Consider the following 15,218-nt stretch of genomic DNA (forward strand, 5'->3'; position numbering starts at 1 on the left):
GTCTTATAAAGTTTTAAAAAGTTTTGAACGATTCTATGAAAATCAATCAAAGTTTATTAAAATTTATCATTTTAAAAGTCTTTAAAACTCTAAAAGTCATGATTGAATACACCCCTTTAATTCAGAATTAAGGATTACTCTCAGGTACCAAAAATGTAATGTATCAAAAAATAAAAAAATAATAAAAATACTAGTGTATTCAAAAAAAAATATTATAATAAATTTATTCCGTGCAACGTGCGGGCGCAAATAGTGAAAAAAATAGTAAAAATAAAATCGATTCTCAGTGTTTCCACCGCCTTCTGAACCGGAAATCCAGCGATAATCACACGTCATTCACACCCACCGAAACAATTGCTTATCTCCTTCCCCTTCCCACCTTCCAAGACACTTCTGTCTTCTGTGTACATATAGAGGGTGATTTCTGATTAAACGAAAGGATTGATTGTTTTGGTAGATTCAAGAAAGTGAACAAGATGATGGGTAATGGAGATCTGGAGAGAGGGGGAGGAACAAAGGGCAGAAATAGCGCATACCCACCAAGAAACTATGCAGCAGTACCGCCATCATCATCAGTGTACTATGTGGAAACCTCGGAGAAACAGTGGACATCCTGGCTGGTGCCCATGATTGTGGTGGCTAACGTTGCTATGTTTATCGTCATCATGTTTGTGAATAATTGCCCTAACAATGATGAGAGGAGAAGGTTTGGGAGGAATGGGGAGTGTGTTGCAAGGTTCCTCGGGAGGCTCTCTTTTCAACCCCTAAGAGAAAATCCCCTTTTTGGGCCCTCTTCTTCTACGTAAGTAGAACAAAAACTCCTCTCTACTTTTCTTCTTCTTCAATACTCACTTCAAGATCCAATCTTTGGCTAATTTGAGATCTCTAATTTGATTATTTGAATATAATTTCGTGTTTCGTTTCAGTTTATTGTTTTTAGTATTAGAACTAAATTGTTCAAATGTTGATTCTTTTTATGGGTAAGAAAGAATAAAGAAAGCAAAAACTGAATAACCAAACCAAAAAAGGGGAAGAACTTTTCTATACTAATCCATGTCTTAGTTTTTAAAGATCACTGCAAAGAATTCTGATTAAAAAATCCAGAAAAGTGTTCCATTGCCAATTCTCTCATTGGCTTTGTTGATTTAATGAATTGGATATGTTAACTTATCAGAAGGTTGGGTTGTTTACTTGTTTTTACTTAAATTACTGTTAGTTAGCCTAAATGTTTCTGAGGAGACCAATATTTAAGATGCTATTAAGAATTATTCTTCAGTTCAGACCTGTTTTTACCAATAACCATATATGATCTTTGATGGAATATGAGTAATAAGAAGATTAGAAGGCTTTACATGTTTGTGTGTGCTTTCATGTGTTTCTGGAGCAGAATAAAGAACATAACAAGATTAGTTGTTATTAATTCATATTGGTTTTTGTGCAGACTGGAAAAATTGGGTGCACTGGAATGGAACAAGATAGTGAATGATCATCAAGGATGGAGGCTTTTCACTTGCATATGGTTGCATGCCGGGGTTGTCCATTTGCTTGCTAACATGTTGAGCTTGATTTTTATTGGAATTCGCCTTGAGCAGCAATTTGGATTTGGTATGACTTTGTTTCCTCTTTCATTTTAGACTATTTTCGATTGAGTTAATACCCAATTTAGTCGGTTTTTCTCAATTTACTCCTAAATGTGTTTTTGTGCTTAATTGGGTCCTCGACCTCGATAGTTTTAATTGAATACTCGGTCCTTAGAATCAAGGACTAAATTGAGAAAAACCAGTATAGTTGAAGATTGAATTGGGCATAAACCACTAGTCTAAGACTAAATTGGGTAATAATAGATGGGTAATTACCAATCTACAATTAAAGAGGACTCACCCTTCTTGAGGTTATCATCGGCGAGAAATTGTGGCGAAAGCCAAAACTCACAGTGGCGGAAGCTAAAATCGCAGATTAGGGTTAGGGATAGGGGAGATGAGATTGATTGAATCCCAGATGCTTTCTTCGATCATCTTCTTTGAGTCCTGCCTGCTGGTCTAGAACATCGTTGAACTGGATTGCGGTGTTTAGCTGCACACGGCGGTCCCGAGTTCTCTGGCGGTGCAGACCTTGTTGTGACGGCCTTTCCGGCCGGTGGGGCAGACAATCCCGATCGCCGTCGCCGATTGGATGATGAGACGAGAGTGGATCTTCTTCCTCTTAAATATGAGAATGAGATAAAAGAGTAAAAGGACTATTTTGCCCAAAAAAGAAACGGCGACTTAACCCCCAAACAGACGGAGGACCATATGGGTCATAAATTGTATAGTTGATGACTTGATCGGTCAAGAAAAAAAGTCGAGGACGGAGGACCAAATCGGTACTTTCGATATAGTTGAGGGACGATTTTGGTAATTTACTCTCAAAGTCAAGGACCCAATTAAGCACACAAAGACATTTAGGACTAAATCGAGAAAAACCACTATGGTCGAGGAATAAATTAGGTATTAACTCATTTTCAAATCTTGTAAGATTGGGAAAATGAATCTTCAACCATTATGTCACCGAAACTTGGGCACCCCGCATTTCGTTTTGGATTGATTTATGACTATATTTCTTAACGATTCTGCTACTTGTAATGATATTTTCCCGCATTAGAGTTGTGTAGCTGGAATTTATGAGTCCCGTGGGCTCTTGCACACAGTTCACCTTTTGTGAGCCTAAATCATTAGTGCCACTTGGTTTATAAAGTTGTCATCTGCTCTAGTTGGGGCATTTGATCTTGATCTCCTGTCCTCTAATTCTTTTCGGTGTGTTATATTGATGTGTGTATAGACTTACCTTCTTCCCGATTTGTTATATGCAGTGCGGGTAGGTCTAATCTACCTGCTGTCAGGAATAGGCGGGAGTGTTATGTCTTCCCTATTCATTCAACACAGCATTTCTGTCGGAGCTTCTGGTGCAGTCTTTGGGCTTCTTGGAGCAATGCTGTCGGAGCTGATTACTAACTGGACAATTTATGCCAATAAGGTATAAATTGCTGCTCAAATCATCTTTCAACTAAGACGTCAGAGTTTACCCATCCATAATCTTTATATTTTCTCGTTAGTTCAATTTTCTCCTTATGAAAAATAGGCAGACTGAATAGGTTCTTCTTAGGGATAGCAATGGGTTGGGTGTTTTCAGGTACCCGACCCTCCTGAATCCTAAATATATTTTATTTAATGGGTTTGGGATGATATGGGTAACCTTCGTTCGAATTTGGGACGGGTTGGGGTAGTGCTAAAGTCACTATTGGAAATTATGGAATTTCCGACCACCTGAAAGTGATCTTAAATCAAGTCGAAAGCTTTGTTCCGACCAATTTTGGTATCCGGAAAAACCTTTGTTGTTATTTCTGACCACTTTTTGCTTTCGACTTGATTTAAGATCACTTTCAGGTGGTCGGAAATTCAATAATTTCCAGCAGTGAGTTAAACGGGTTCGGGTACGGGAATATAATGCCTTAACAGGCAAGTACCCTACCTGTTGGCATCCCTAGTTCTTTGTTTAAATACCACTAATATTAGATCCTGTCTTTAATGGTTCTTTTTTGAATAGATTCTTTTATGTAGTTTTGCGAAACGTGACATGAATCACTTGTGTTTTTTCTCCTATTGCAGGCTGCCGCTCTTTTTACTCTCGTCGTTATCATTGCAATCAACTTGGCTGTTGGAATTCTTCCTCACGTTGACAATTTTGCCCATATTGGAGGTTTCATTAGCGGGTTTCTTCTCGGCTTTGTGCTGCTACTGCGTCCCCAGTTTGGTTGGCTTGAAAGGCAAAATCTTCCGGCTGAAGGCCGACACAAGTCCAAGCACACTATATTCCAATACGTTTTCTTGGTGGTTGCCTTGATTTTATTGATCGTTGGGTAAGCCATAAGCTTTATTTCATTATCCCGCTAACACGAAACATATATAAAAAAAGAAAATCTCCGATACTTTCTCTTTGAAAACTCTTTGCCATTCCTTAAACCGAAGTAATGTTTGTGCGTGTTAGATATATATATGCAAGAACATATTGTACATATATTTTGCGGTCCTTATTGATAGTTTCTAACTTTGAGCTCTTCTTTCACGTTCAAATGCAACAGATTTGCGGTGGGGTTGACGATGCTCTTTAGAGGAGAGAACGCAAATGATCGTTGCAGTTGGTGCCACTATTTAAGCTGTGTGCCCACGTCGAGATGGCAGTGCGATAATAACTGATATTGAACACAAAATCAGATTCTTTTCATACCAACCTTTGATCTTCTATTCTTTTTTTCGTTTTGTATCATAGATTAAACTATATATATATAGTTGTGATTATATGCTTATACTACTGGTGTACATGTGTGGAGACTAGAATGACTGGTGATCACTCATGTTGTGTGAACAAATTTAAAATCTGCTTGTATATCTACAGCGGACCGACCTGCTTTAGTTTGCATCTATATATAATGTATAATATATCTTTAATGTTCTGTTTAATTGCCACCCTTCTCCATTTTCTTCGACGCAGCAACCGCTCTCTCTCCCTTTGGCGCAGCAGCTGCTGCATATTGGGAGAAGCAGATAGGTTTTGATTATGTTTAAAGGGCCACTGGGTTTTATTTGTTGGGCTGCGTTTGACCTATTTATGTCAGATCCAACCTCGTTAAAAAAATTACAGAGTATTTTAGTTTTTATATCACTTCTCCCATTTTCATTTTTTTTCCCTACCAAACAATGTAATTGTAATTCCTACTTTATTCACACTTTATTTTTTATCACCAAATTACAATTCATTTCCTTCCTTTTCTTATTTCATTGTATGGATGAATTCATTGAATTGCAATTTATAGGGGACCTATGAATTGCAATTCCCTCAAACTAAACAATGTACTTTATCATTTCATTGAATTGCAATTCAATGCCAATGTAATTCATGTCAACCAAACACCCCTTTAGGGTGTGTTTGGTTCGCACATGGGAATTAGAATCGGAATGTGTATCAAAATACTTGGTAATGGTAATGAGTTTTAGTAAAAATATTTTGCATGTTTGCTAATAGGGTGGAATGAGAATGATTATCAATAATGTTGTTTGGTTATGTGTGATCCAATAATGGGAATAAAGATTTTAAAAATACAAGAACACAAAATCAAGACAATTGATTCTAATATAAAGAGAGTAAGTTTCATTTTTGGTTCTATTGTTATAGAGTTCATTCCAATTTTAGTCCACCATTATTTGCCTTGCCACATTGCAACCACTCTTATTATAAGTGTTCCACTTTTGGTCCACCGTTAATAATTTCATCTCCAAGCCGTGTAATCCAGGGGTATTTTCGTCATTCCATGTTTAAGCTTCTCCTTTATTGTTGGTCCAGTAGGATAGGGAAACGAATCTAGAGAGAGAAGGGGGGGGGGGGGGGGGGGGGGGGGTGAATAAATTCGTAGGATTTTTGAAAATTTATAACGAATCGTTAAGTCCGATACCTTAACAACTCGTTAAGAGTTTAAATGCACAGCGGAAAGGTTTACTTCTTTTAAATCGTCTTTGCACGAGTTGATACTTAGAAAACGTTTGAGTATGCAATGATGCAATGTAAATGTAGAGCTTATAATAAAGAGAGCGAGTGAGAGAGATTTTTATAGTGGTTCGGTTGTTAACTAGGCCTACTCCACTCTTCTTCACAACTCGTAAAGGTTTGCACTATCTCCTTTGTACAAAACTACTCCAAGATTGTTTCATGACACACAGCTGTACACAATCTTAAGATATAGGTTTTTCGACTATTTCCAGTCCACTCCACCTCTATCTACTTATCCAAGTAGAGGAAAGATGATTTGATGATTTTCTTATTCCTCCAACTGAGAAGCTTGGCGTGAACTAGATGAAGATGGTGATGCAGCTCAAGCTTCCTTCAAATCTGGATAAAGGGTATGAAACTTTTTCTCTTTTTGCACTTGATACTTTTGAACTTTTCAAGAGAACTAGATGAACATGTAACTAGATGAATTTCAGACTTGTTGAGTTCAGTTGTTGTTATGTTTGTATTCATCTATGAGAGAACAAGCTATTTATAAGGGTGAATTTTATTCCGTTGGAGAGGAAGACAAAATTTCAAACACCCTATTATCCAGTGGGTAGATACTTTAGGGTAAAGAGTGCATGTGTGTGTCATTACTATTTAGTTGTTGGTCCATGAAGTGTGCTGACAATTTTTGTCACTTATCATTGCACAATAGGACAATGCATTTAATGATAGTTTGACTTAGGATTTGTTCCCAGGACTTCTTTTGTCCCAAACATCCCACATACGAGATTGTGAACTATTCATGCTCAGAGGATGTCTCTGGCTAGTTCTCACGATTCGTTGATATTGAGATCAACTCGTGTGCACTCTTGATTGGTTGACTTCACCAATCGTCCAAATACCCATCGAATAATTTTTGTCTTAATCATTCAACCTTGACACTTCAAAAGGTGGACCCTTCCATGATTCGATTTCTTGCTACCATTTGATCTCCAGAGTCTTCAAGTCTTCAACTCTTCTTGTCTTGACTCGTTCTTGCTGATGATTCGTTACATAGAACAACTTGTCTAGTTCTTTATATAGACTAAGTACCACGAGTTGATGCCTAGATAACTCAGGTTTGAGACTTGAACACTATTCTGACTTAAAAACGAATTGGGGGGCCTAAGTTCCTAAGCTTGGTATCTTCAAAATCTAATTACAGAAATGTTCCTAACATTTACTTTTTAAACTGGTTTCATTTCCCTTTCCCAGCCAAATTGAATACGAATCTTCTATCCATCTCAATCTACAATTTGAAAGTTAGCTTGACTGGAAAGATACAAAGGAGAAAGCTCTAATTCTTCGTATTCTTCTAACACGATGAGAAAGTGCTACGTGTATGGGGAATGAATTTCAATTCAACAATGTCAATGTCGAAAAGAAATGGTTTTGAAGACATCATGGGTAAATGAAAATCCAGGTAAGAGGTACTGGGAATGTTCAAGATGTAAGGTTTGTATTTTTTTTTCTTAATTTTGAAATTATTGCTATGGGTCAATTTTGCAGTTTGCAATTTCGCAAAGTTGAGTTGAATTTTCACAATTTTCAAGATAGACCATGTGGGTTTGTGAAATGGTATGACCCCCCAATGTGCCCTAGGTCAAAGAGGATAATACCCGGGTTATTGAAGAGAATTAACAAAAATGAAAGAAGAAATTGCAAGGTTAAAAGCCAAATTGAGAAGCGTGCCAACAATGGAAGAATTGAAGGATAAGCATAGGAGTAGAAAATGTAAATCCATGATGGTTGTTGTAATTGTTATTGTAGTGGTAATGAGTTGAATGGCTGTAGGGAAGAATGATAGTTTAGATGTGCCTATGCTCCCATAATATTTTTGTACTGTTTATTTGGTTTGATATGCAATAAAAGTGGTATGTTATGTGGTAATGCAATACTATCTAAAGCCAAATTGACCAAATTGCCTTGTGGCTAATGTAATTGACAAAAACCAAAAATCACCAAAGGGCATATACTGCCTTACTGCATTACCAAAAGAGTTAAAAATGTATACATGAACAATTTTGATCACAATTAACTACATTATTATGACTACCAACAGTAGCAAACATAGTTAGACATATGGGGTTGAGTAATTGTGATTTCTTCTTGCTGAACACCCACTCAAACCTCAGGAACATTGTCAAACATATCAGCTACCTCTACTGCTTCAGTCCAAAAATCAATAGTGATATCCCCCTCTAAACCAACTTTACTTCCAGTTGCAGTTGCAGGCTCAATACCAACTCCAACTTCAGTTCCAATTGCAGTTGCAAGCTCAAAAATTGCAGATTGAGTTGTAGATTGCTGCTTCATTTTCCTTCTTTTGGGAGTTAGCTAGATGAAAAGAATATGGCAATGGATTAGTGTAATTTTTATAGTTTAATAAACAAAGAACAATTAATTTGCTACCTAAGTTATATACCTTTCTCTGTCTAGCAGTAGGATCAATATGGCATGTTCTTCATTATGCCCTGCCTTGTTGCATTTCTTGCAATGTTTGACACTCAAACTGCGGTTTATATGTGTTCCATATTTGGTCATCTCATGGTTAGACATCTTTCTCAATTTCTTTGATCTTCCAAACCTACTGGTGTATAATGGGGCAGTGGTGTTGGCTTGTTTGACTTAGGCCATTCAGCAAGACCAGCAATGTGCTTTATCCTCCCTCCATAAGTATTCATGTAACAATTTGTAACACCCCCGGTTTTAGGCATAGTTTAAAACATTTTAAGCTTAAGAAATACGATAAAATATAACATTAATATCAAAATAATGCGGAAGCTAAACATAATAGTTGTGGATGTTATGTCACATCTAAGCTAAGAACTTAGATGCACAAGCTACTATTCAACTAATCATAATCCATAAATAACATCTGTATAACATAGTGGCTCACAGGTCGTCAAAACTAAATGCTAACACGAACTAAGACTAGAAATCACAGCTCCATCTAGCGCTCTCTCGTATCAATTAGAATGTACCTGAAAAACATATAGTATAGGAACCGTTAGCGAAAATTTCTAAGTAACCCACTCAAATGCGTTGAGTACAATATATATATACATATATATATATATATATATATATATATATATATATATATATATATATATATATATATATATAAGAAAATCATTTGAGACTTGGGAATACATAGATATAGTCTTAACAACTCTAGCTTTAAAATCAGGACATTTACTCACTGGAGGATACACTCATCAACCCAATCAAACTCATGGCATACCAATAGAATTGACACGATAAGACAACGATAGGATACAAGAATAACAAACCATAACCAAGTTACACGTTCCAAGTTCCAACCTTATTCTACATTCCAACCTTACACCACTCCATCCTTATAACAGTTCCAACCTTTACCTCCGAGACCACCATGTACACCAGTCCAACGTTATCCCCTCGGAGCCATGCTCCCCGCCTGCTTTTCCACCAACTTTTCATAAACATAATCATAATCATAATTTACTGCCAATTATTTTGAGCATGCAGCTCATTACCTCCAATCTCATTTCATTCATCATACATAGGCATCAACATAACATTCAAGGCTCAACAATAGCCTATTCAAAGGATCATCAAGGAAAAGTACACATACGTACAAGCCCACGACGATAAGTGACATCAAGATAATCATAAGACTCATAAGCAACATCATAAACTTTACTTTAATCCAACGAATTACAAGGTTGGACCACATACATGATTCAAGACTCGCAAATCTTATTATGGTACTTAGGACATCGTTCTAGACTTACGGGACATCAAAGAAGACATTTACGTACACGTGGATCGACCAAACGGAGACCAAAAAATCACCGTACGCCACGTACCAGTGGGTGGACGACCACCCGCCGGGTGCACACCAACATTCCAGCGGGCGGAACCTCGGGTGGACGACCACCCGTCGGTTCCGTCCCCTGTTCCAGCGGGTACATAGGCGGGTGTTCGACCACCCGCCGGGTACCCGTTGGTACCTTTATTGTGGCGAATTCTCCCACTTCGGGAATTTAACAAGAATACACAACTTCAAGTCCAAACACATCAAAACTCACCACAACAATAATAGGGACTTGAATACATGGAATAGCTCAAGGAATAACATTATTGAACTCTAGATACAAGCTCTAACAAGGCATAATCACAAGATAATGCATTCAATCACTCATGGACATCAATAAAGCATAATATAGCAAAGTAAATAGGTTTTGTAAGACATGTGTTACCTTCTTAGCCTATTCAAACCTCTCACACCTCCTAAGATCCTTCTTGAAGGTACCCTTCCAAGTGATCTTCATTAACCAACCAAAAACCCACCAAACGAAAGGGAAAACTTAGATAGAATCTATAACACCATAACATAGAACCATAAACTTCTATTACTTACCTTTTCTAAGCTTGGTGATGGGGAAAGGTCCAAACTTGGTAGCCTTCAATGGTGGAAAAAGATGAAGAACTCTTTGGCTATGTTTTGGGGGTGGGAATTTTGAGTAAGAGAGAGAGATGAGTGATAGGGTTCCAATGCTTTCCAATTTCTTTTAACTAGGTTAGGATTCCTCAGGAAAATCTGAAAAGTAAGTGGGTCCTCCTTATTTTATCTAAAAAGGCTCAAAGGCTTTATTTTAGATAAAAGGTCTAAGGTCCAAAATCATTAAGTCAAGGTCCAACCCATTGACTATATCAATAAATTAAGAGATTTGGGTCAAACTTGGTTCCCTTAACCATATTTAATGGAGATAATTAGAATAGCGATGAGGAACTTATGAATTAATTAAATAATTAATTTGAGTTTAAAGGATAAATTTACGGGGTGTCACACAATTAATTGAGTAAGAGTTGTCTACATAATGATTCACAACACCACTTTTACCACTCTTAATCCATAGGGAACACAGTCCATGTTTACATGGTATTCCTGTTAAGTCCCATTTCCTACAACTACAAGTCCTCCTAAACAAATCAATTTCCCTGCCATACACTTTATCTCAAACAAATGTTCATCACTCTGACACCCTAAATATCTACCAGTAACATGCTCAACTAAGGTAATTTTTTTCATAATTGTAGGGCAGAAAGGTCCCTTCCATGTCAATGCCTTTTGTCTACTCTCAAATATTTTTACCATCATTAATTTCTTAATAGTTTCTAAACATGAAATCAGTGGTTGTTCTCTAGCATTTAATAGCATAGCATTAAAACTTTCTGAAATATTATTGACTAGAGCATCACATTTAGAGTAAGGTGTGAAATGGGACCTTGACCATTCTAATGGGTGTTTCTCTGCTAGCCAACAGTATGCTTCCACATCCAAGTTCTTGATTTCAGCCATGGCATCATAGAAACTATTCACTGTAGTGGCCTTAGCTGTTGCCCACAATGCATCCTTGATTGCCTTGCCACCAAATCCAGCAACCTTCATGTTTCCATGAAGATGCTTCACACAGAACCTATGTGAGGCATTAGGTAGAACACTTCAAAAGCCGGAAGAAGACCTTTTTGTTTATTTGCAATTCAAGTTAACTTTTAAGAAATCAGTATACAATTTATAAGCAAAATCAGTCTACAAAACTCAAAGTTACCTTTTGTCAGTTGTTGTTCCTCTTCATTTGTGATTTCAATGTCCCTCCTTAATAACCCCCAAAACCAAGTCCATGAATCCTTTGTTTCTCTTTCTACAATTGCATATGCCAGTGGGAAGATGCTGTCATTCCCATCAATCCCCACAACAGTTACAAGAGTTCCTCCAAACTTGCTTTTTAAATGACACCCATAAACTCCAATTAATTTTCTACAAAACTTATACTTATCTTTGCTAGCATCCCACGAGGTCGGCGTTCCTTGGAGGGCCTCGAGGCCGAATGTGGGTCTCGAACAATTCCTTTGAGCCCCCCTTCCCCCCACGAGGTAGGTCGATGCGGTGGCGGCTTGTTGGATGGCGACCACCCCCTCATGGAGGCAAGGGGTCGGAGGAGGGGTGGTATGAACCAACCCCCCGTCGCAGTTGTGGTTGAGACGATCCCTAGGGTCACCCACCGAACTCATGTAAAGGGTTTGTTGCTGACTAGCGGTCCCGTTGAGGCCGTCCCGGGTCGGGGAGACACGGGTGTTACGGGAGCCGTGAGAGTTGGACCTCGACCTTGCCATAACTAGCGGAATATGGAGCACGCTCGAGCTTGTATGTCAACTCTCAATGAGAGCACCAATGATGGATTTAATTAACCCGGGGTAGTCCGAATTACTAAACCCGATAATAAAGAATAAATAGTAAATGGAAAAAGACAAGGAATATATGTCGCGAAGACAATTCTTGTATTGATATCGTGTTTGTAAGAAGATTACAGGTAGTAGTTGTAATATTCAGACAAGATGTAGGTGTCTCCTAAAGACAACAAGGGATGCTTTTATAACAAAGCCTCCTCCAACCGCCCCATGAGAATAGGGTGGGCGGTTGGATCTCCTTTGACTGGGTCCGCGTGCACGCCCGAGGCCTAAAACACCTCCACCGAAGCCTCCCTTTGCTACAAGCCCCGTGTCGTGGCCGACCCCAACCGGGGTCGACCTTAATCGAGGTCGACCTTGGTCGAGGTTGACCCATGCCGGGGTCGACCTTAGCCGGGGTCAACCCATGTCTGGGTCGCCTTCGGCCCCTCAAGCCGCCCCATCTCTTCTCCGGGTCAGTTTGTCCCAAGCCCGTTTCTAATATCTCCATCAATAATAATAATAATAATAATAATAATAATAATAATAATAATAATAATAATAATAATAATAATAATAATAATCCTATATATAATAAAGCTATATGGTCTTGTGAAAATTAAATGGTGATAATCAACATTTAATTTTCACAAGACCATAATAATATTGTTAATTATAATAACAATAACAATAATAATAATAATTGCAATAATAATAATGATAATAATTTCCACTAAAAATTTTGATCCGTGGTGACTCTAAAATTGTAATTCAATTACTATTGTAGTTTACTAAGTTCTTAAAAATTTGTAATATTAAATACTATGTACTAAATTTTTAATATAATTTAAGATTTGTAGTAATCACCCACCTTAAATATTATTTTAATTATAAATATATTTATGTTCATAATTTTATCATAGGAATTTACTCATAATAATTATTAAATAACAAAAATTTTATATATGAATAAACCTCATATAGGGTATATTTTTATAACATATTTTTTGTGCATCGCACGGGACAAATACTAGTAATAATAATAATAATAATAATAATAATAATAATAATAATAATAATAATAATAATAATATTATTATTATTATTATTATTATTATTATTATTATTATTATTATTATTATTATTATTATTATTATTATTATTATTATTATTATTATTATTATTGTAAGAATGTACTGTTAATTGAATCTAGCTTATAGAACATCATCCTTAATCTAATCTTTTTAAGCCCTGCAATTCTTCCTTCATAATGTCATTATCCCTTTATTAGAACTAAACGACCCCTTTATGTGTGATGAATAGTTGGATAAATTTTGGCACCTAGCTAGCCTTGATTAGAGCATTGTAGGACCATCATCTCCACTGTGTTGTTTGTGATTGTCTCTAATCATGCCTCGAGGCAGCTGGATTCTTGACTTGCTGCCCAATTCTGCTGTGCCATGAGACATGTTCTTGTGGACCACTCTACTCTAAAACACTCTTGTGTATATTAGAATGATAGAGATTATAATATTTGCAATACTACTTTTTAATTTTTTTTTTTTAATGCATGGTACTCGATCTACCAGCAAAAGACTATATGTTAACAACGATATTTCGAATCAAAGTTTTTATGAATAGAATGCTCAGTGTGATCCTTACCATGTGTTCCATTCCTGGTTGGCTTCTTTTTTGCATTTTGTATGAAAAATGAACTGGATTTAGCCCCACTTCTTGATAATCCTTTAGGAACAACTTGGACTGTTTCTTGAGAGTGATAAGCTGAAAAGCTCTAAACATATATATGAGCTCTAAAATGGCATTCTTGAAATCATCATATCATTTTCCTTCCATTTCACATGCCAAGTTTTGCCTCCAATATAATTTTGTTGTCCCCACATCATTATTATAAGTGCCCATGGAAATCAATTTCTCAAAATAATGTAGATGGTGATTACATTTTGTCCCTCTTGGCTTATTTGTGATGCAAAATGCAATGGACTTGCAAATTGCAAACATGTAAGATGCATTTTGGCAATTCTATCTAGTCTCATCATTTTATGTGTTTGCAATGGAATATTTTAAATTTTTTAATTTCTTTCTTTTTAAAATTCATGAATTTGTACTTGGCCTCACAAATGTGGGACTTCACATCACATTTTAAGTTTTTGAGGGGGTGTTGAAATCCACACATTCAAAACAAGTTATGTCTTTGTTAGTACTAATGATCTTTGCATGTGAAATAGATTAAGGTGGAAATCAAACAAATTAATCATAACATGTTACTAATTGTAAGAGTTAGGGCTGTTAGGCATGGAATTGGCAAACTTTATATTGAGTCAAGACTCAAGACATACCAAATATATGGGGCTTCACAGTAGATTTTCATTGCATTTATTGAATTTGAATTTTAATTTATATATATTTTTTTTTGTGTGTGTGTGTATAAGAGTCAAATAAGCCATCATAATTATACATAAAACTGTAATTGAATCATTCAACTCCGATCCAAAAACAGAAAGTGACACAGACACGCACGCGCGCGCGCGCGCACACACACACACACACACACACACACACACACACACACACACACACACACACACACACACACACACATATATATATATATATATATATATATATATTGAATAGTAGATTGATACTCACCAAAAAAAAAATTGAATAGTAGATTGACATAGTGGTAAACTTTTATGAAAATTACTTTTTAGTCTTTTTAAATAATTTTAAATAAATTATGTCGAACCCTTCACCCTCCCACCAAAACCCTTCACCCCAACCCCCTCTTCGTCTTTTGCCAGAAATGAAGAACCTTCTTTGTCTCCAAGTTGGAAACAAAAAGTTTACTGTCACATTATCTTACAATTGGGAGTACAAGTCACTTTTAATTTAATTGTATAATTTTGGATTGTTAAAGGAACCAATTGCAGTCTTTTTTATTGGTATGATACAATTACAATTTTGTGTGTAATTCGATAACCTATTTGACATTTATTCTTTTGTTTTTGTTTTTCCTTCATCCTTATTATATTCATTATTATTATTTTCATGATGCATAATCTTAAACAATATCCATTAAGTTTGATATAGTTGCGACTGTTGCGTAAGTGTTAGTAAAATATCCCAAGGCTTGTGGAGATGGAAAAGGAGCGGTATATATAGAAAATACTTTCTTAAAAGTTCTTGATTTTCCTTACTAAAGCAACAAGGGTATTTAAATATATATAAACAAAAATTGAATGGTACCTGTTACTATTCTAAATAGATGGTCGTAAGATCGAAGGTAGGGCGTTGATGGCAAATAATTGTGTGGACCGTGGTCCATACAACTAACGACGTCGTTGAATTTTATGAGTTAGAATAATGTACATTATGAGTTAAATTAATGTACTTTGTGTTAGAATAATGTACAT

At 36.4% G+C, this 15,218-nt stretch overlaps 1 protein-coding gene across 1 annotated transcript; it reads left to right on the plus strand.

The window, feature by feature from the left end:
* The first annotated feature begins 292 nt into the window (after positions 1-292).
* On the plus strand, positions 293-4,493 carry LOC109183524 (RHOMBOID-like protein 2). The gene is made up of 5 exons (XM_019333621.1): positions 293-802; positions 1,442-1,605; positions 2,849-3,012; positions 3,645-3,895; positions 4,118-4,493. The coding sequence occupies exons 1-5, from the start codon at positions 477-479 to the stop codon at positions 4,230-4,232; spliced, it is 1,020 nt and encodes a 339-aa protein (XP_019189166.1). The 5' UTR covers positions 293-476; the 3' UTR covers positions 4,233-4,493.
* Positions 4,494-15,218: the final 10,725 nt, after the last annotated feature.

The sequence above is a fragment of the Ipomoea nil genome, unplaced genomic scaffold (genome assembly GCF_001879475.1).
Source record: "Ipomoea nil cultivar Tokyo-kokei standard unplaced genomic scaffold, Asagao_1.1 scaffold1129, whole genome shotgun sequence".
Classification (NCBI taxonomy): domain Eukaryota; kingdom Viridiplantae; phylum Streptophyta; class Magnoliopsida; order Solanales; family Convolvulaceae; genus Ipomoea; species Ipomoea nil.